At 36.7% G+C, this 23,323-nt stretch overlaps 1 protein-coding gene across 2 annotated transcripts in view; it reads right to left on the bottom strand.

The window, feature by feature from the left end:
* Positions 1 to 22,628, bottom strand: part of Unc13c (unc-13 homolog C) — a 544,151-nt gene extending 521,523 nt beyond the window's left edge. For both annotated transcript variants that reach the window (XM_026391056.2, XM_077799599.1), the window contains exon 1: positions 19,637 to 22,628. In XM_026391056.2, the coding sequence (XP_026246841.1) occupies positions 19,637 to 22,628 (2,992 nt within the window). The remainder of the gene's footprint in view (positions 1 to 19,636) is intronic.
* Between the last annotated feature and the right edge of the window lie 695 nt (positions 22,629 to 23,323).

The following is a 23,323-nucleotide window of genomic DNA, read 5'->3' as shown; positions in this document are numbered from 1 at the left end:
TGGAGTCTCAAGGAAGACATGAGACAGCAAAATCAGACAATGAAAGATCACATTGACAAACAAATCCAGGAAGTAAAAGATCAATTTCACAGGGAGATAGAGGTAATAAAAAACAAACAAATAGAAATCCTAGAAATGCAGGAAACAATAAACCAACTTAAAAACTCAATTGAGAATACTACCAGCAGAGTGGATCACTTAGAAGATAGAACATCAGACAATGAAGACAGAGTATTTCAACTTGAAAAGAACAGACAGCTCAGCAAGTCTGCTAAGAAACCATGAGCAGAACATCCTAGAACTATGGGATAATATCAAAAGACCAAACTTAAGAGTCATTGGGATACAGGAAGGCACAGAGCTCCAAACCAAAGAAATAAACAATCTATTCAGTGAAATAATACGAGAAAACTTCCCAGACTTGAAGAATGAGACAGAATCCCAAATCCTAGAAGCCTACAGGACGCCGAATGTGCAAAATCATAAGAGATCCACACCTAGACACATTATAATGAAGATGTCCAACATACAGAATAAGGAGAGAATTTTAAAAGCTACAAGAGAAAGGAAGCAGATTACATTTAGGGGTAAACCAATCAGGATAACAGCTGATCTCTCAACACAGACTCTAAAAGCTAGAAGATCCTGGAATAACATATTTCAAACGCTAAAAGAAAATGGGTTCCAACCAAGAATCGTGTATCCGGCCAAATTAAGCTTCAGTATGGAAGATGAAATTAAAACATTCCACGACAAACAAAAGTTAAAAGAATTTGCAGCTAGAAAACCATCTCTTCAAAAAATCCTTGGCAAAACACTACAGGAAGAGGAAATGGAAAACAACAATGAAAACCAACAGTGGGAGGTAGGACAGTAAAGGGGGGAAAATAATCAAAGAGGAAAACAAATCAGGTTTAATAGCATTAATAAACAAATTATGGCTGGAAGAACAAACCATATCTCAATAATAACCCTAAATGTTAATGGCTTAAACTCACCAATTAAGAGACACAGGCTAGTTGAATGGATCACAAAACAAGACCCAACAATATGCTGCCTGCAGGAGACGCATTTGATAGGAAAAGATATACATAGACTGAAGGTGAAAGGTTGGGAAAAACCATATCACTCATATGGACTGCGGAAACAAGCAGGAGTGTCCATACTCATATCAAATAAAATAGATTTCAAGCCAAAGTTAATCAAAAGGGATAAAGAGGGACACTACATACTGCTCAAGGGAACCATACACCAACAAGACATAACAATCATAAATATATATGCCCCAAACAATGGTGCTGCTATGTTCATCAAGCAAACTCTTCTCAAGTTCAAGAGTCTAATAGACCACCATACAATAATCATGGGAGACTTCAACACACCTCTCTCACCACTGGACAGATCTTCCAAACAAAAGTTGAATAAGGAAACTATAGAACTCAATAATACAATTAACAACCTAGACTTAATTGACATATATAGAATATACCACCCAACATCAAGCAGCTACACTTTTTTCTCAGCAGCACATGGATCCTTCTCAAAAATAGATCATATATTATATCACAGGGCAACTCTTAGACAATATAAAGGAGTAGAGATAATACCATGCATCTTATCTGATCATAATGGAATGAAACTGAAAATCAACAATAAAAGAAGGAAGGAAAAATCATGCATCACTTGGAGAATGAACAATAGGTTACTGAATGATCAATGGGTTTTAGAAGACATCAAGGAGGAAATTAAAAAATTCCTAGAGTTAAATGAAAACACAGACACAACATATCGGAATCTATGGGACACATTGAAAGCAGTTCTAAGAGGAAAATTCATTGCTTGGAGTGCATTCCTTAAAAAAAGAAAAAACCAACAAATAAATGATCTCATACTTCATCTCAAAATCCTAGAAAAAGAAGAGCAAAACAACAGCAAAAGAAGTAGAAGGCAAGAAATAATTAAAATCAGAGCTGAAATTAGTGAAATCGAAACAAAAGAAACAATTGAAAAAATTGACAAAACTAAAAGTTGGTTCTTGGAAAAAATAAATAAAATTGACAGACCCTTAGCCATGCTAACGAAGAGAAGAAGAGAGAGAACTCAAATTACTAGCATACGGGATGAAAGAGGCAATATCACAACAGACACTTCAGAAATACAGAAGATAATCAGAAATTATTTTGAATCCTTATACTCCAATAAAATAGAAGATAGTGAAGGCATCAATAAATTTCTTAAGTCATATAATCTGCCCAGATTGAGTCAGGAGGATATAGACAACCTAAACAGACCAATATCAATTGAGGAAATAGAAGAAGCCATCAAAAGATTACCATCTATGAAAAGCCCAGGACCGGATGGGTATACAGCAGAGTTTTACAAAACCTTTAAAGAGGAACTAATACCAATACTTTTCAAGCTATTTCAGGAAACAGAAAAAGAGGGAGAACTACCAAATTCATTCTACGAGGCTAACATCACCCTGATTCCGAAACCAGACAAAGACACTTCAAAGAAAGAAAACTACAGACCAATATCTCTAATGAACCTAGATGCAAAAATCCTCAATAAAATTCTGGCGAATCGGATACCAAAACATATCAAAAAAATTATGCACCATGATGAAGTAGGATTCATCCCTGGTATGCAAGGCTGGTTCAATATACGGAAATCAATAAATGTTATTCACCACATCAATAGACTTAAAAATAAGAACCATATGATCATCTCGATAGATGCGGAAAAAGCATTCGACAAAGTACAGCATCCCTTTATGTTCAAAACTCTCGAAAAACTAGGGATAACAGGAACATACCTCAACATTGTAAAAGCAATTTATGCTAAGCCTCAGGCTAGCATCATTCTGAATGGAGAAAAATTGAAGGCATTCCCTCTAAGATCTGGAACAAGACAGGGATGCCCTCTTTCACCACTTCTGTTCAACATAGTTCTCGAAACACTGGCCAGAGCAATTAGACGAAAGAAATTAAAGGCATAAAAATAGGAAAAGAAGAACTTAAATTATCACTATTTGCAGGTGACATGATTCTATACCTAGCAGACCCAAAAGGGTCTACAAAGAAACTATTAGAGCTAATAAATGAATTCAGCAAAGTGGCAGGTTATAAAATCAACACGCATAAATCAAAGGCATTCCTGTATATCAGCGAAAAATCCTCTGAAATGGAAAGGAGGACAACCACTCCGTTCACAATATCCTCAAAAAGAATAAAATACTTGGGAATCAACCTAACAAAAGAGGTGAAAGACTTATACAATGAAAACTACAGAACCCTAAAAAGAGAAATTGAAGATGACCTTAGAAGATGGAAAAATATACCCTGTTCATGGATAGGCAGAACTAACATCATCAAAATGGCGATATTACCAAAAGTTCTCTATAGGTTTAATGCAATGCCAATCAAAATCCCAACGGCATTTCTTGTAGAAATAGAGAAAGCAATCATGAAATTCATATGGAAGAATAAAAGACCCAGAATAGCAAAAACAATACTAAGCAGGAAGTGTGAATCAGGTGGTATAGTGATTCCAGATTTCAAACTATACTACAGAGCAATAGTAACAAAAACAGCATGGTACTGGTACCAAAACAGGCGGGTGGACCAATGGTACAGAATAGAGGACACAGAAACCAACCCACAAAACTACAACTTTCTTATATTTGATTAAGGGGCTAAAAGCATGCAATGGAGGAAGGATAGCATCTTCAACAAATGGTGCTGGGAAAACTGGAAATCCATATGCAACAAAATGAAACTGAATCCCTTTCTCTCGCCAAGCACAAAAGTTAACTCAAAATGGATCAAGGAGCTTGATATCAAATCAGAGACACGGCATCTGATAGAAGGAAAAGTTGGCTACGACCTACATGCTGTGGGGTCGGGCTCCAAATTCCTCAATAGGACACCCATAGCACAAGAGTTAACATCTAGAATCAACAAATGGGACTTACTCAAACTAAAAAGTTTTTTCTCAGCAAAAGAAACAATAAGAGAGGTAAATAGGGAGCCTACATCATGGGAACAAATCTTTACTCCTCACACTTCAGATAGAGCCCTAATATCCAGAATATATAAAGAACTCTAAAATTCTATTAGACAATAAGATAACAAATAACCCAATCAACAAATGGGCCAAGGACTTGAATAGACACTTCTCAGAGGAGGACATACAATCAATCAATAAGTACATGAAAAAATGCTCACCATCTCTAGCAGTCAGAGAAATGCAAATCAAAACCACCCTAAGATACCATCTCACTCCAGTAAGATTGGCAGCCATTATGAAGTCAAACAACAATAAGTGCTGGCGAGGTTGTGGGGAAAAGGGTAAACTTGTACATTGTTGGTGGGACTGCAAATTGGTGCAGCCAATTTGGAAAGCAATATGGAGATTTCTTGGAAAGCTGGGAATGGAACCACCATTTGACCCAGCTATTCCCCTTCTCAGTCTATTCCCTAAAGACCTAAAAAGAGCATGCTACAGGGACACTGCTACATCGATGTTCATAGCAGCACAATTCACAATAGCAAGACTGTGGAACCAACCTAGATGCCCTTCAATAGACGAATGGATAAAAAAAATGTGGCATTTATACACAATGGAGTATTACTCTGCATTAAAAAATGACAAAATCATAGAATTTGGTGGGAAATGGATGGCATTAGAGCAGATTATGCTAAGCGAAGCTAGCCAAGCCCTAAAAAACAAATGCCAAATGTCTTCTTTGATATAAGGAGAGTAACTAAGAACAGACTAGGGAAGAAGAGCACGAGAAGAAGACCAACATTAAACAAGGATGAGAGGTGGGAGGGAAAGGGAGAGAGAAGGGAAATTGCATGGAAATGGAAGGAGACCCTCAGGGTTATACAAAATTACATACAAGAGTAAGTGAGGGGAAAGGGAAAAACAATACAAGGGGGAGGAATGAATTACAGTAGTGGGGGTAGAGAGAGAAGAGGGGAGGGGAGGGGAGGGGAGGGGGGATAGTAGAGGATAGGAAAGGCAGCAGAATACAACAGACATGAGTATATCAATATGTAAAGCAATGAAGTGTAACTGATGTGATTCTGCAAGCTGTATACGGGGTAAAATGGGAGTTCATAACCCGCTTGAATCAAAATGTGAAATATGATATATCAAGAACTATGTAATGTTTTGAACAACCAACAATTAAAAAAAATATTTTATTGTTCCAATTTTACATCTGAGAGAGTCAGGGAATAGAAAGTTTACACCACTTTTCCAGGGCCCACAGTGGAGTTCAAAGAGCAACAACTCTATCTTTTTTTTTTTTTTTTTTTTTTTTTTAAAGAGAGAGTGAGAGAGGAGGGAGAGAGAGAGAGAGAGAGAATTTTTAATATTTATTTCTTAGTTCTCGGCGGACACAACATCTTTGTTGGTATGTGGTGCTGAGGATCGAACCCGGGCCGCACGCATGCCAGGCGAGCGCGCTACCACTTGAGCCACATCCCCAGCCCAACTCTATCTTTTTTGACTATTACAAAGCACCTGCTTTTAATCACATCAATGCAGTATGTAAAAGTGCAACTTTTGTTAAACAGGATACCTGAAAAATTATGTGAATACTAAGTAGTGGGGCTGGTAATTAAAATAGGCAGCAGATGTGGCTCTAGATTCAAGACAGGTATTTGTTTTCAAGAGTTAGGAATGTGGTTTTAACAAGAAAGAAGAGTATCCAGGATAGATCTCCCCAGTCTTGTCCTTTGGTAGCCCAACCAAGATAAAATAAATTACATTTAGTTTTCAGATGAAACTCAATGTCTTGGAGGTTCTGCCCTCTATGTGGGCAGAGTGGCCTACTTCTGGCAACTTAGTAAAGACAATATTTCATTAGCCTAAGTAGAGTGAGTCATTATTTATTTGAACATTTACCTGGACAGCTTCACATTAAGGCAAGAAATTTATTTAGGTTCCATCTCTCCCCTCTTTTTATGTCTGTTGAAACCAAAGTCTAGAGTGGATTCCTGGCTGAGCAACATATTAACCAGCACATTGAAATGTGCTCCCCAAAGAAGCACCTGAAGAACTGAAACATAACAACTTCTGAATGTTAACAAATAAGAGAGACAATCATGAATGTCTTTAGGAAATGTAGACTTCCCTGAGGCTCATTTCTCTCTCCATCATTTGAAGGATTTGAAATAGAAGAGGACTTTTCCATCAGAGCCAGATAATTATTTTCTAGGGTGTCTGTCCTATGTTCTCTGGAAAGCATCTCTGGCCTCTATTCAGGAGCAATAGTAGCATTCACAGATGAGAATCGCTGAATGAGACCAACACTGAGGCCCTTTCAGTTTTGAAATATTCATATTCTGGGAAATCTTTTGGTTAGTTGTTCGAATTCTTAAATGCTAATCCTCTTTAGGAAGAAACACAGAAGAACAAAATTAGATAGAGATAAGCCAGTGTCCCTAGAAAGGAAAGGGATTATGTTTTAGGGAAATCTCTCAAGTTAGCATGCAATAATAATTCTTTATAACCGTAAGCCTCAGAGGCCACACTACAAAGTATCACCGAAGTATTATTTTAGGACCTGTTTCTTAAGACAGAGGAATTTATGACTCCATCTTCATTTTTCCTACTTCGTTCTGACATCCAATGGCTTCATCTAAGAATATAAATCCTCCTGTCTTTGATTTAATACCTTTTTCCTGTATGAAACCTCTCTGTGAGTGGCTTGGCTTTTTGGAAACTTGTCTCTGCTTCCTAGTATCATGCTCTCATTCATTCTCATTTGTGTTGCTGCCATCTTGGATGATGAAAAGCTTCTCATCACCTGTGGAAATTGGCTCCCACCTTCCCCTCTGAGTGATGGAGCTGTGGCAAAGGCATTTTTTTGTACATAAAGTCAGAGCTCCAGTCACTTCCCAAGTAACAAAGATGTGGATGCCCAGCATTGGGCTTTAGATTTAACATGAATGGAATAAGGTCGGTTGAACTTGAAGAGAGCTTCCCATACAGAGGAGTATCTCTGTAGGAGATAATGAGCTTTTATGGAGTTAGTCAGTAAATTAGCAATTAGTATTTACTTAATACTTCTAAATTCTCATCACCATCACTAAGACATTTTGGTTTGTTTTATTACTTAAATAATACATTCCTGTGAGTTTTCAAAATAAAAACACAGAGGATATAAAGTAAAATCTATATGTATGTGTACACAGCACACACACACATACACACAGAGTCACAGAACCTGAGGTTCTGCACCTTGGATTTTTCTCAACCTAATATAGCTCAAGCAGCTGGACATTCCTCATCTTTATGATGAAAGTGGAGTAATCCCTTGTCCAGACACATTATGCACTTTTAACAAGTACTATTTATGTATGTTTAAGTTTTGTATTTCACATGATAATGCCATGATGAATAAATAGCCTTTTGCATGTATATCTGATGAATCATTCATATGAAAGAAAGGATATGTTCCTTTAAAAACTAGTAATTACTGTTAAATCATCCTTGAAAGTGGTTGCACCAATGTCTACTCTTCTGGGGGCCTTTTGAGGCAGTCATGAGAAGAAAAGTTTCAGATTTCTACACCATAACAAATTTCAGATTATAAGAATTCGATAAACTGGGTTCTTTCTACTCTTGTCCTCTTGCTCTATGGTCTCCCTCCTATCTTTAAAATGTTTGATACATACAGCAAATGGTTAAATTATATCTAGCCTTTGGAGAAGGTTTCGAAGCAGTTTCTAAGGAGAAAAGACCATGTAGTCAAAATTATCTTACAAAATGTCTTAAAATAGCTCACAAGTACATTGTGCATAATTTTGTATCAACAAATTTGACATTAGTATGTATGCAGAAATGACAAAATTTATAGTAATGTACAATGTAAATTAAGTAAACATACAAAGTAGAATATCACATCACTGTATTCTTAAAGATTAATTATTATAAGTTCAAGGAGATACTAGCACTTTAAAAGTGCTCAAGAATTTATAATTACTAAGGAAAACAAATAATTACATTTCGCATCTTATATTTACCTAAATGCTTGAAGGAAACAGAATTAATAGTTAAAATGACTTTCCTATGAAAGAGACGAATTACAGAGGTGTGAGCTGATTTATAATTACTAAGGGAATTATAATACTGGGTGTTCTCCAACTTGACTAATTTCAGAAACTTAGGGGAGCCTACAAACAATACATATCCCTAAGTCCTTTTCCAGGCCCACTGAATTTGAATCCTCAGATGGGAAAACACAGAACCTTAGTACATAAAATCTTATCTAGGTGATGTTGCCATGCATCCAGACTTGAGCCCAAGTAGTCAATGATCTCCAAGAACATTCCAGTTCCCAAATTCCAATACTATTGATAAATTTAGAAACATAAACTAAATAATCACTTTTCTTATCACCTAGCAGAGAAAACTAGGAGCTAAGAAATAAAGAAATGACATTTCTCTTAACATTTTTCAAAAATTTTTAACTTGTCCTTTTTTAAATTGTTTGCATTTCAGACTTTCATCCATTATTGATAAATAGAAAGACACTGGTTATTTTGCATTTGTGTTTCTTTCTATAAATTAGGAGATGAGCTCTGAGGTATTTAGCCATATTATTAATGTATTTATGCTATCATTAAGGAAGCAATTATTTTAATAGAAGCTTCCTTTCATTGCAATTAAAAATTTACTTTTACAGTTGACTGCTTGAGGAAAACCAGTTTCTAGTAAGTTCTCTAACACCTGTATAATCTTGACCAACATATTTACCCTCCAGAATTTCACTTCCCTCAAGTCGTAAATGACAGCACTGGCCTAAATGATTTATAAGGTGCCACACAACCTAAAAACCCATGAGTCTACATGTCTTCCCTTGTCTGATGTTGCACTTTAAAAGAGTCTTCAAAACCCAATACCTTGTGCTAAGCAGAGTATGACAAGTAAACAACACTCAATAGTTATTTACATGTCAAGTGTGGGTTTCAATTCCACAATACAATGAAGAATCTCAAGGTGAAAAAAGTTTCATCCAGAAGCTAGTGCCCAGCATGTCCAAGCATTCCTTACGTTCACTCAGGCCTATAATCAAAGGAGTGTTTTCCCATCAAATAACTTGATTTTTCTTGACATGGAAATGACTGCCTTCCACACAAACTGCTTTTCTTTCTAAATCATTCATGCAGAAAATGAACAATAGAGGGAGGAGGAAAGGAAAAGTGGAAATATTAGGAAATGATATTGGTCAAATTATTTAGTTAGTATTGTGTGCATGTATGAATATCTAACAATGAATCCCACCATTATGTACAACTGTAATCCTCCAATAAAAATATGGAAAAAATTAAGAAATAAAATTCAAAATACCAAAGCTGGCAAAACTACCAATAAAATTCAATCACTATCATGACTTAAACTCAGGACATAGCAACTATCTGACTTGAACTAGAATGTAGATGTATTTTCTCCTTCTATACTCATCTAAGTCTTTACACACATGGAGTCATATCTTTGCCATAAGAAAGGGAAATCTTTCTAATTAATACTCCCAATGATTGCATGATGGAAAGAAAAACAAGTTGCTTAAGCAGCAGATCATAAGAATCGAGTGCCTATATAAAGAGTCAGTGTGGTAACAAACAAAATTGACATCAAATTTCATTAGTGATGGGATGAGGCTGTCATGTGTGAGGCATTGGTTTAAACCTTAGCACCACATAAAAATAAACAAACAAAGGCATTCTGCCTATCTACAACTACAATTTTTATTTTAAATTCACCAGTGATATTCAAAAAATTGGTTTTGTGTAATAATTGGTTTTAACAATAATGTAAGTTTGTAAAATAGATAATACTTGGCCATGATTATGGTGCATTTTATGCAACCATATAAAAATTTTACAGTATCTGATCTTTATTAATGTTGTATCTATAAAAGGCATCAGTGAAAATCATTTGCCCAGCTATCAGTAAGTACAATTAGGTCATTATGCATGCATGCAGTGAACACAGGGAAACACACAAACTTTAATAAGAGCACGCCATCTCCTTCATGAGGAGCCCTTATGATTTCAAACACCTCCCAAAGACTATACTTCCTAATACTGCTGCATTGGTGATTGAGTTTCACATGAACTTTAGAGGGCATGAAAACATTCGAACCATGGTACCTCCCTTTTCTCAGCCTCCTTCCCCACTCAATATTTGCCCCTTCCCAAACATTTGGTACAGAACTAATGTTCTATTTTTTTCCATGTCCTTTGATCAGTACTAACTCTACCTCAAAATGTTGAGGCTTCAAATTGTTTAAAGATTATTTCTTCCAATCCAAATCTTATATGTGTTCAGTTGCTAAAATGATGTGATTTCAGGATATCTGTACAAACTCTTAAATCCATAAACTGTATCCTACAGGCTTTTCAATGGCTGAATTGCCTTTATCAGCAGGAAAGTCTTTGTCTTTCATTATGTAAGGGAAGAGAAAAGGCAAAAAAAAATTGCAAACATCCCCAGGTGATACAGCTTATTAGCTGAAAATCAATTACAATAAACATTAGAGTCATTTCACAAAGTAATAATATAAGATGGGGGGATACAGTAGAGAGTAACTGGCTCACCAGATGCTGGAAGACCCACAGCATTGCTGTGGAGAAGATGGGACTGAGAGGGAAGGGAAAATGGAAACACCATGGTTTGAATGCTTTTAATCCCCTCTAAATTTCATGTTGAAACTTAATCCCAATGAAACAGTATGTGGGGTAAAAATCTTCGGAGGTGATTGAGTCATCAGGGCAGAGCCCTCGTGAATCAGATTAGATGCCTTTATTAAAGGTTGATGGAGGGAGTCTATTCCTTTTTATGTTTTTTTCCCCTTTATGCCATGTGAAGACCCAATGTTCCTATACTTTGGAGAACAAAGTGTTCAAGACATTATCTTGGAGGCAGAGAGCAGCCCTCAATGGACAATTGCACTTGCTGTTGACTTGATCTTAGGATTCCCTGCCTGTAGAACTGTGAAAAAAAAAATTGTTCCTTATGGATTACACGTACTTGGTATTTTTTTTAATAGCAGTACCATCAAAATAAGAAAAAGAGGAAAAAAGATGATGGACATCAAAATTTTTTCCACTCAATTTTACCCTAATGCCTTTTCACATATACAAATGTGGTTTTGTTCACTTACTACTGAAACAAAAAAATAATTTCTAACACAATTGGTCTTACTAACTGAAATTATCTCTAAATGCTCTCGAATCTGGGTATCTGGATTGCAATTAATTAGGCCTTTTCACAATTTGCTTCATATGTTTATAAGAGGTTGTATAACAATTAACAGAAAGGGCTGATATCTGAACCTCGTTTTGGTGCATCAACAAGGTAAGTGACATTCAGTTTAATGGCCTGTGGCTCTGTATTCTCATCATCAAAATGAACATATTAATAGTCATGACTTCAGGTCTTAACCTGGGTCCTGCTAAAAGTAAGACCTGGGATAAGGGCATAATGATAGTTAGGTTTGGGGGGAAGTAGTCCCTGGAATAAGGAATGAGGATCTAGAATGAGGCAGAGAAAGAAAAAAGGCCAACATAAGGGTGCATTAATGAGGTGACTACTGCAGACAATAAGGGGTTGACTAGGCTACCCTCTCCAGAGGTGTGTTCAGTGGGGAGCACTGAAGGTAGGACCTTGGAAGGATGAAAAAGTACAGGTTTTGTGCAGCATCTGCTGTCTTCTACTGGTTGAGGTTTGCTACAGGGAATCCCTCAACATCAGGGAAGATTCTGAAGCCGAAATCTGAACGAAGGAAGGTGCCCATTTTAGAGAAAGATGGAGTTGAACATGATTGATGCTATGGTCTATCACAGCTGCTGCTCAAATCAGAGGAAGGTTGAATAGGACCACATGGGGTTCTGGAGACATCTGCTGTACCTCCTGAAGTCTTAGGGAGATGTCAGTGGAAAATTTCAGGCAAAGTACTCACTTCTGTACTCACTCAGTTTAGGCTGACTAAATGTTAGTTATTTTATGACTTAATTTATTTCTAAGATTATTATTAATAATCAATAGCAAATAAATAACAATTAAATTGTAATACCATTAGTCATCCAGTTATTTAATTATTTTTCTGTCTTCTCTTCTAACTATAACCATATGTCTTTCACACTATAGATTCAGGTAAATGCTAATAAATATTTTAATAAATATATGAATTATAATATATAATTATCCACATGTCTCTCAACAGTCAGCTAAAGAAGTAATTTTGAACTAACTTGAACCAGACTGTAATGGTATGAAGGAAAGAATCCAAATTATTTTTATCATGAGTTTTCTCCATTCCCATACCCTAATCCAGAGTTCATCACACTACTGGGCACTTGATAAATCTTGATGGACTTATTTGGATCTCTGCATTGATACTGCCCTTGGAAAGCATTTAACAAGCAAGAGTGTTCAGGCAATTGCATAGTTTTATGAAAACATCAATAAAGTGATGATTAATGCTATGTCCAGTTCCGCCAAGCTGCCTGTGCCCAGTCTTTCAAGGATTGAAACCATAGAAATAATAACATAATTGATCACTTCCCAGAATGCATTCTGGATGGCTATTTTAGTTCAGCTAAAAAATAGGAAGATAATTACAGCATTTGGCTTCTGGATCATATTTCTCAGAAATAGTTTAATTTCAACAGAAAAAGTCACTGTGCCTTTTAGATAGGTTGGCTCCCCACTGATTTACTGGTTTGGCTGAAATCTTATCATATTTTTATATATTTATTTTATTTTTATATATTTATTTTATTTTAATCACATGGAGGTATATTATTGTCTGCATTTTTTAAATGAGGTAACTGAGCCACAGAGAAGTTAATTAACTTGCCAATGATCACGACTCTAGAGGGCATGCTCTTAACCACTCAGTGCCTTGATCCTTGTTAACTCTAGGTACACATTGGGAAAGATGCCTGTGGTCCAAGGTACTGCACCTGCCTTGCAGGGACTTGCATCCAGTGATGGATGCAAGAAGGAAAGAGACCTTTTCAGTACCATGGTCTCACTGCTTGCTTGAAACCCTTCCTTAAAGTAATACTAAGACATTTTTATGGTTTTGTAGATTTTTATTTACCTATGGATACAGCAAAATCAAAGATTGGGAGAGGGGAGGCATAGAGACAGGAAGACTAATTAGAAGAATTTAGTTAGAACTATTTAGAGATGGTGGTTGCTAGAACTGGTGGAGAATCAATGCAGGTTAAGAATTTCCTGTTTTTAACTTTCTTTAGCAAGGGTGAACTATGTAGAGGATACACTTCGGACTTGAACTGTAGCATAGACTCTTGCCTGGCTCTTCAGCATGTGGGTCACTGTGCAGATTTTGGACTTGATAGATTCCATAATGATCTGAGTCAGCTCATTAAAATAAGCATCTCTCTAGGCATACAAACACACACAAAAAAAGAGAATTTGCTGTTTTTGAAAGATAATTAGAGGTAAAATGCCAGCACATCTGAAGTGATGTGTGCCTCCCTCACACAGCAAAATTCATTTTTGCTAATAAATGGTCTTTGAGTAGATCATAGAGAGGATAAACTGTAAGGTTGAAGAACTCCATTTGAGATATTGGCATCAAAGGACACAGAAACTAGCCAAAGCAAACTATAGTTGGTTTCCCACTATTGACACCTAAGCAACGTGTGACTGCAACCCTGGCCTGGACACATGGCTCCATGTACACACTAAAGAATAATTCCTAATTTGCCCTATTTCCCATTACACCCTCCAAATTCAGAGTTCTAGGCTGGTGCTTTCAGTAAGCTGAATTTGCCATGTGCTCAAGGCTACCAAGGGATAGGAAAAGATATCTAGCTCCCTTGGTTTTGTAAAAGAACACACTAATTCCCTCCGATTAACTACTAAGGGGAAGGCAAAAAGGAATGCAGACTCAAGGCAGCCAAAAATAAATACGGCAAATGTCCACACTGCTTGGCAAGGAAAGAGCCAAGGAGGATGATTCATGAGCAAACAGAGTGATAGTAGTGCCATTTGTCAATGTAGATATTTTATGAGGATTCAACATATATAATAGTGAACTTTTTAAAGTAGTCAATTAATGTTAAGTGCATTTTGGTCAATTTCAGAATTTCCTATTCAGTTCTTTAAGATTGTAAAATACCACTATATTAAGCACTAAGTAAATTTCCATTTTGTGTTTGCATGTGTGGGTACTATCCACTTTTGTTCCTCCTAAAACTGAGAAACAAATATATAAAACCTAAAACCATAGGCTATCCTCAATACTGCATAAGCATCAGAAAAGGCACTAAGAAAATGGAACACTAGTTAACCTACATCTTTGGAAAATAAGACTAACATTCAGTCTGTCATTTCTTGTTGCCACTATGACATATAGTAAACAATTTCTCTTATTTCAGGTTGCATAGAAATGATACCTGAATAATCAATCATGTTGCCTGTGGTATCATGTAAAGTGGTAGAATGGTCTGATGGCTTGAGTACTGGCTTATGATTTGGAAGAACAGTTTGTAATTGTAGCTCTGCTGACAAATCTGCTGTCAGGTAAATCAATTTGTTGCTACATAGTACCACATTTTCTTTATCCATACATTAGCTCATAGATTCTTAGGTTGTTTCTGTTTCTTGACTATCATGAATAATGCTGCAATGAACATGGAAGTATAAATGTCTCTCCTATATACTGTACTTTTTACTTAAATGTTCTTTATTATGTTTTTAATTGTGCATTGTGTTATAGTGGTGGTTTTATTATAATGGCATATATATTCCATAAATAATACATACATTTTTTTTCTTTTTTGGGTGGGGTATTGGGGCATGAACTGAGTGGCACCACATCTTCAGCCCTATTTTGTATTTTATGTAGAGATAGGGTCTCACTGAATTGCTTTGTACCTTGCTTTTGCTGAAACTGGCTTTGAACTCTAGATTCTCCTGCCTCAGTCTCCCAAGCTGCTGGGATTACAGGCATGCACCACTGAACCTAGCAATTCACACAATTTTGAATACATATCTCTGACTCTACTATAGGATCACCAAATCATAATGGTCAGTGATTTGGTAAATTTAAAACACCACCACAGGAACAACTACCATAAAAGCTCCCCAGATGATTTTAACAACCAGTCAGACTGAGATACACTAGGTTCAACATAATAAAGAATCAATCTTGGGAAATTATTCTGTATTTAATGTCTTATTCTTATGTGGAACCAGAATATTATCACAAAGTCCTATAGCCACTTAGAAAACAAAATATGCACCATGAAATATATTAGTAATTGTGATAATTATAATGTCACAGCCTCGTTAAGAACAAAATTTTTGTTTTTCTGCTAGGAAAATTACTTCTAACTGACTTAAGGCTTTAAATCCAGGTAAAGAATTCTCAGACTTGAACTATATCATCCATTAAAAAGGATGTTCTATGCCAGGTTCAGGACACATGCCTGTAATTCCAGGGACTTGGGAAGCTGAAGCAGGAGGATCACATGTTCAGAGCCAGCCTCAGCAAAACCAAGGTGCTAAGCAACTATGTGAGACTCTTCTTTAAATAAAATACAAAATAGGGCTGGGGATGTGGCTCAGTGGTAGAGCACCCCTGAGTGTTTGTGACCAGTACCCTTCCCCTGCAACAAAAGAAAGATGTTCTATAATATTTATTGAGTACTTCAAACTTTTGTTTATAAAATGAACCAAATATTTGAAGTAGACAAACAGAATGAGCTATTTTATATCAATACCTCAGTGTGCCAGAGAATTTAGTGCCTTTCATATTAGTACTGGCTACTCATGAAAATCCTAAATTGAAATAAACATAGTGGCAGACACTTTTCTCTAGCTTTAATTATGTTTTTCCAACTAAACCATGAGTAAAATGGAACCTTGGAAGTGAGGAAGCATATAGCTGCTCTAAATGTCCAAAATACCCATCCATTTGATTCTGGATGTACCACTTATTAGTTGTATGATGTTGAGTGGGTTATGTAAGTTTTTAGCATCTCAGTTTTCTGACCTGTAAAGTGGGATAAGAACAGAATCGAATTCACGGTGGTGGTAGAAGAAGTGAAAGAATGAAAACAGGCAAACTGCCTGAAGAGTGCTAGTACATTGTAATGCTGCTGATTAACAAGTTTTTTTCAGCATTCTTCTGAGCTCTCCGAACACCTTCATAGCCTTAGCAATGAAAGGCCACAGTTTGAATTTGGATTTGACTTGGAAGTTGGTGCTTTTCATTTAGTATCCTTCCAACCTCCATTCAGGTATTCATTCAACATATATTAACTCACTGTAATCTCAGCATATAGTACAAATAAAAAGATGAAAAAGAAAAGACTCCCCTGCCTCTGGTTAAAAGTTTAGAAGATAAAATGAGAAATGTACATAAATATAAGGTGGAATCCAGGGCCATAGGAAGCAGGGACATAGGAATTCAGAGACAAGAGTAAATTCCATATGGTAGGTGGTAAAAGGCTGGAAGTAAGGATAAGAAAGTCCCTATTGTGGTATTTATTTTAGGTCAGCTGGTGCCATTCAGCAAGGCTCAGCAGCAAGGGAAGAATTTTACTTCATGGATAAGTATCCGGCCATAAACACTTTAAAATCCCTTACCTTATTAGAATGATGCTCAAAGTGAAGGTCCTCAAGAACACTATCACTAACTATCCACATCTACAAAAAATTAGAGTTTTCTTGTCTTCCAGACCCTCAAACAAGAGTTGAAATTAATAATTCAAATACCTAGCCATAAGTTCATAAATCTATGTGAAGGGAATAGCATCTCACAGAGAACCTTAGAGCAAGATCTTTATGGTCCAATCTGGCCAGGTTAGAAATGAAGAAAAGACAGCACTGCTACCTAATGACCACTGGGTAGCCATGGAGAGAAATATCTGTTGGCATCTGCTCAACACTCTACAAGCAGATGGCCATGGGCACAGAAAACATCATGACAATTGGCATCTCATTGGAATGCTCTGGGCAGGGAAAGGGCCTGGAAAATGTCCTTCTTTGGCCGCCCTTCCTTCTGAAGCATATTGGTAGCACAGGATGGGAAAACTGCCTGACTGTTGCCAAGGGAAGCAGCAATGGCCTTTAAAATCTAGGCTACTGCAGCCTCCTGGGTAGTCAATCTGGTGCCTTTCACTAACCAGAGAGCATCTTAAAGATGTGTGTGCTGATCCTCTAGGACAGAAGATATCCAACAGATTCCATTCAAAGTTGGCACATAGGATGACAACAATCCAAGTTCCAAGATGGTGGAGGGGTCTAAGTTCTCTCTTGCCAGGCCTATTGAGTCAGATCAATGGCAGAAGATTATTTTCTCTGTCTTAGAACCCTTACATTGGTGACACATAGTTAACAAGTACATTTATGTTTTCAAGAGCTGCCACTATATGACTAGGTTTGTTAGCTAGTAGAAGGTCATTACCAGTAATGATCTACTTTGTAGAGACTCGCTAATTTGGAAATTTTATTTTTCAATTTTTAATACATTTTACTGTGTATATTTAAAGCTTACAACATGATGAGAATTGCGGTTATTATTTTGAAGCAAATTAACATATCTATCATCTCATATCTTTGTCCTGTGTGTGTGTGTGTGTATAAAACAGTGACAACTGACTCATATAACATGGCTATAGTAACTATTATCAATTATAGTCCTCATGTTATATATCAGATTCCTAAACCTGGTTCATCCTACCTATCTGCTATTTTGTATTCTCTCACATGTATCAACCATTTCTTCCTCCATCTATCCCACTCATTGTATTATTCTCTACCTCTATATATTTAAACTTTTTAAAAAGATTCCACATATACGTGAGAGCATGCAATATTTATTTCTGTTTCTGGCTTATTTTACTTAACATAATGTTCTCCAGTTTCACCCTTGCTGTAATAAATGGCAGGATCTTCTCATTTTTAAAATTTGGACAGTGATCCATTGTTTAATCATGGTTTTCTTCTTAAAATTTGAAAATTTATTTATTTTTTAAAAATTAATGTCTGGTCCTATTTATGATATTGATTAACATTTTGAACAGATACCTTAGCCAGTGGATATTAAAACATTCATCTATTACATCATAACACACACACACACACAAAATCACAGAAAGTTTAGCCTTAATTTATCCTTGAGTAGACTCCTCTCAATCAATAATGAATAAGCAACAATGTCAAACTAACTTCTGGCTTCTATCCTCAGAAATTATCAACTTAGTTTCAGCAATAAGGACAGCTAACCACCAAAAATCACTCTAATGTGAGATAGATATTCTTTTGATATAAGTTGTTTTTACATAAAATTTAATTTGCATTTTCAAATCAGCTTTAAATATAGTTAAATACTGCCTCTCTGAAAAAAAAAAAAACAAACTAACTAACCGTCACAGCCAATGCACCCAAGATTCCCTTGACTTACATTGTTCTTTAAATTACCTAAGCTGTCTTGTGTCACACAGATAGATTTTTAGAACAGAGAAGCCTAATTGTTATTTCAATTTTCTTAGGGCTTGAAACAGTTTAACAACAATGGTGTTTGATTATTCAGTAATTCATCCATGTTAACCAGAAAATAGCCAGTTTAGAGGAGTGTCTGATCACAGCTTTGGTTAAGGCAAAGAAGCTGCAATCAGCTACAAAGTAAGTAAAATATTATGGCATTATTGCTTAAAAGCAAGTAAACCTGATCACAAAAATACATGCCTTCATAAAATATTATATGCAATAAATATTTGAGATAAAGTGATAAGCATGCAAACAAAGGTTGTGAATACTGATGAAGTTTGACAAAAAAAAATCACTAAACTCATATTTTTATATACAGCTACCAAGTATATAATCCAAAATTGTTCCCTCAGGAAATTAAGAAAAAGTGCTAGATAAAGTCCTTTTCTCATTTCCATAATGGGGAAGAGACTTTTACTCCTCTCTCAAAGAGGAAGCTTCACTGTTCTATTCCCTTACTAATTTGTCTTTAAAGTATGACTTGTGGCCACTCATCAGGCATTGTCTAAGGGTTTGGCTTTATTGTTCTCCCTCAGCTACATCAGTAGGTGGTAAGGAAGTTTCTGGTTGGGCTGGCTAGGATTGGCTGTGCAAACCCAACTCTTACCTACCATCATCATTGTAAGTTGGATGGGAGGAGTAGTTAAAATTCCAACTTCTCATTTTTTTTTAAGATTAACTGAACCTTTCTCTGCATCCCTATGAACCTAATGAAACCAAGGAGCAGACAGCCAGCTGTTGTCTTAAAGGGTTGTCCTTTGATTTCACTCCTCATTTTCTTGACAACTGATGCCACAGTTGGTTCATATGAAATGAGGTTTGTGTCTAGCAGAAGAATCCTATTCCAATGAGTAGGGTTAAATTTGGAGCCCATTTAAAATAACCTATTTGAAATATATTTTTATTTTAGATTATCAAGCCAAACTTGCTGGGAGAGCTAGCTGCACAAAATAAAATCCTCTAAAAAGACATGCAAATTCATCACAAGTACACTCTTTATCCAGGTAAACAGATCATGCTCTAAGCAGCAATAGTTAAAGTCAAAACATGATTAATTCATAATGTAGCATTTAAACGTGAGTACCTCCAGCCAGGATCTTCTCTTCCAACTCTGCCATTTGTTTCTTATAGGCCCTTAAAGCTGCCTCTTTGAAAGAGGGACGGATTCTTTTTGGCTTTGTGATTTCCACTGGAGGCTCAGGTATGTTTTGGTTTTCATCTTCTCTTATTTCCATTTCAGATGCTGGTTCATGTAAGGGTTCCAATTCTCCTTCACTAACTACATCATCTGCCTGGCCATCATAACCCTCATCTTGTGGGGTTTCATAAGGTGTTTCATACGAAGGGTGATCATATTCCTGCATTTGTTCATCTGTTTCAGTAATACTAGTCCTGTTTTCTAGCTTAGCAAGGACTTGTTCCATGACTTCAACATAATCTGTTTCATTATCAGCCACTGGTTCACTGTAGTCCTCCTCATCCTCTGCTTTGTAGTAATAAGGCTCTGTATAGACATCAGAGTCAAGGGTGGTACTAGATTCATTGGCAGTTGATTGAGATAATGTACGAAATCTTCCCATTAAAGAAGAGCCACTGTCCTCATACCCACTAAGACTCTGTGTGCTTTTGTTCCATACTACTTCCAAGGCTGATTTAGCTCTCTGTAGTGTAGATCCAAACTTTGGGAAGCTGAAAGTCTTATCAGAAAGGTCAATGCTTAATCGACTATGCCAAGATTTGGATGGGGCATCCTCTGAATCATCACTTTGCAGTTCACTTTGGCTTCGATACATCATGGGCAACTGGCTTTGGTTTTGGTACAGCTCATTAGAATTAGTTTCCTGATAAGAATCATATTGGCCAACCCACTGGCCTTGTGGTTCATTATCTAAGCCAGGGCATGGAGAAGAGTTGTCATCTTGGGTTAAATCATAGCTTTCAGAGTCATCTTGTAGGTCACTGTGGCATTTTCCCAAGTCTTCTAGGTCTTTATTGAAGACATCCAGCTGCTGGTCAGATAAACTGTTTGTGTCATAATCAAACACTTCCTGGGTGGATGAGTCTAAACCTAAATCAGTTCCTTGCTCTCCTTGATTCCATTCCTTCCATGGGGAAAGATCCTCATGTAAAGAGAGCTGAGAATCACTGTAATGACTTGGGTCTCCAGATGGACACACCATGCTATTACTCATTCCACTATCCACAGTTTCTGTGTTCTCAATTTCACTGTGCACTTGGACACCCTGAGTACTCTCAACGAAACGCTGGTCCTGAGGACTGTCATACAAGGTGGGTATACCCTCCTGTTTCCTCTGCCAAAGCTCCCGGTCAGAAGATGACAGGAGGGAGCTCCCATTAGTTCTAGTGAAATACTGATTTTCTGAAAAATCTTCAGAGTAAGACTGACACAATTTGGAAAAATCTGATTCAGAACGACTAAGTTTAGCAGTGAAAAAATCACTCTGTGAATGCCAGAGAGGCATTGCATCTGCATATTGGGTTGTGGTTGGTTTTTCCAAGTTATTTGATTCTGGCAATCGTGAAGAAATTTTATCATAATCTGATTTATTTGAAATTTTGCTGCTGTTAGCAGTTTTATTCTTAGATCTGGCACTGTGTGATTTGGAACTTGACTTGGAAGTACTTCCTTTTGTTGGAAACTCTGGCTTAGAAAGCACAGCATAACTGTTTCTATTGAAGTCAGATTCCAGCTCTCCATCGCTGTCATCAGGTAACTGCCAATTGTTCTTTTTGGTTTTGGGCTCTGGAGTAGATAACTTCATATCCATGCTCTCATATGTCTGGGAAGATGGAATTCCTTTCTCTTTTCTTTCTCTGATATCATAAGTCAGAATATCTGTTGAGATTCCAATACCTGTTCCCTTGAGTTTATATGATTTTTTTAAGACAGAATCCCTTTGCTGAGGGGTTTCAAAGTATACAAGTATGGGTCGAGGTTTTGCATTTGGGCAGTCCCTTTGGTGTCCTATCCTCTGAGCAAATTCAATTTTAATAGCATTTGGTGCATCTGAGAAACCCATTTTATCTATTAGAATTTGGTACACCACACTCTCAATATATTCAAATCTTTCTTCAGGAACATTTAAAAATCTCAGGCTTGCTTTGCTACCCATATGACCTAAGTGTTTAATATAATCATGGATGTCTCTGGTTTCCCTCCGAGACTGGACAAACCCTGTACGTAGCTGTTCGATTTCACTTTGCACAACCTCCACACTGCTAGAGATCTCATCAATGGAGTGCTTGAGAGCATTGACGTGCCCTCGTAGTTCAGAGAGTTCTGTTTCAATCTGACTTATTCCCTGAAGCTCCTTAAAGATCATTTCCATGACATCATGTGTTTGGCTAATGCAGCCAGAGGAACTGAATCCTGGTTCTAGAACATTTGTCTTTGGGTTCCGGGCAGTTCTGTCTAAAGATTTGCTTCTTATTCCCCAGGTCTTCTTCATGGTGCTCAACTCTGAATCGGAGGAGACACATTCTTGACTCTTTTTCCACTTCCTCAGCTTTCGTAAAGCTCCCAGTTTTAAGCTATGCAGAGTGCGCTCCCCATCAGAACTGCCCTCAGAGGGTGCAAGGCTGCTGGAGCTCTTCCTGTTGCGTCTAACTGGCATGGTGTGTGCAGATTGTACCTGGTTTTCTGTACTACTCCTTAGTTCATTTAATGATTCTGAGTAAGAGCTCTCAACTGAAGATAGCTCTTGAAACAGATCCTCATTATCAACTTCGGTTACATTAATATTCCTTTGCAGGCCATTGGCAATAGCTACTCGGTAACTGAATGTTGGTGAGAGGGAAAAGTCTTTATTAGTCTCGTCTTCTTCAGTAGATAAGTTGCGAGTGGACGAACACTTTGCAATCTTCTTTACAGTGCTTTTTAAGGTATTAGAAAATTTGGGGGGTTTGGTGTGGCCAGCAGTATGAAAATCTTGATTCTTTTTTTGCTGATGATTCTCTTTTTTTTTTGTTGTATTCCCCAGTTTCTTTGTAAACATTCCTTTGCAAAGCTTATGTATATAAGGTAAAATCAAGCTCTTGATAAGATTAGCCACCATGGAGAGAAATTAGTGCAAGCTTTTCTGCCCCAACAAAGTAAACAAGGTATTGGGATGAAAATCGGTAAAGCCAAGGCAAGCATCACTATTCAAATGTTCTGTGAATCATTGAAAATAGCAGGAAAGGCAGTTGTGGCTCTGCCACAAGGTCAATGTCCAGTGAAAACCAGTAGTGAAGCTCCATTTGTGAAAGACATTCCTGGAGGAAGGGATTCACGAATCTTATTTCCACATATCTTCATGTCCTGTCTGAAAAGAAAAGAATGTTAAAATGAATATAAGGATTCAATCCTTAATTCATCCCACTTCTGAAATTTTCCAAAAGTATTTGTGACACATCATGCATGAAAAATTTCAGAGAGGTCAAGGGAATATCTGAATTTAAATACAAATTTTCCTAGAAATTTTTATGTCTTTTCCTAAATCACTTATGGGTGGACATAATTAAAGTGGTAATAAAAGATAATAAAGACTATTTTTTAAAATGTGCTAATAGAATGACAATTCATACCTAAAAAGAACAAATAAGAAGAAAAAAATTAAAATGACAATTCAAGTCATATTAACTTCATAATGCCATTTCTACTTTATTTCCTTTCCTAAAATTGTTTTTGTTCACGGAAACAAAGAGACTTAAGTTTAAGTATATTCTCCCTCCCCTAGATTTTTTAAATTAACAAAATTTATATGATTCA

This window comes from Urocitellus parryii, chromosome 6 (assembly GCF_045843805.1).
Source record: "Urocitellus parryii isolate mUroPar1 chromosome 6, mUroPar1.hap1, whole genome shotgun sequence".
NCBI lineage: Eukaryota > Metazoa > Chordata > Mammalia > Rodentia > Sciuridae > Urocitellus > Urocitellus parryii.
Note: the sequence above shows the minus strand (reverse complement) of the source record. Positions and strands in the feature narration are given on the sequence as shown.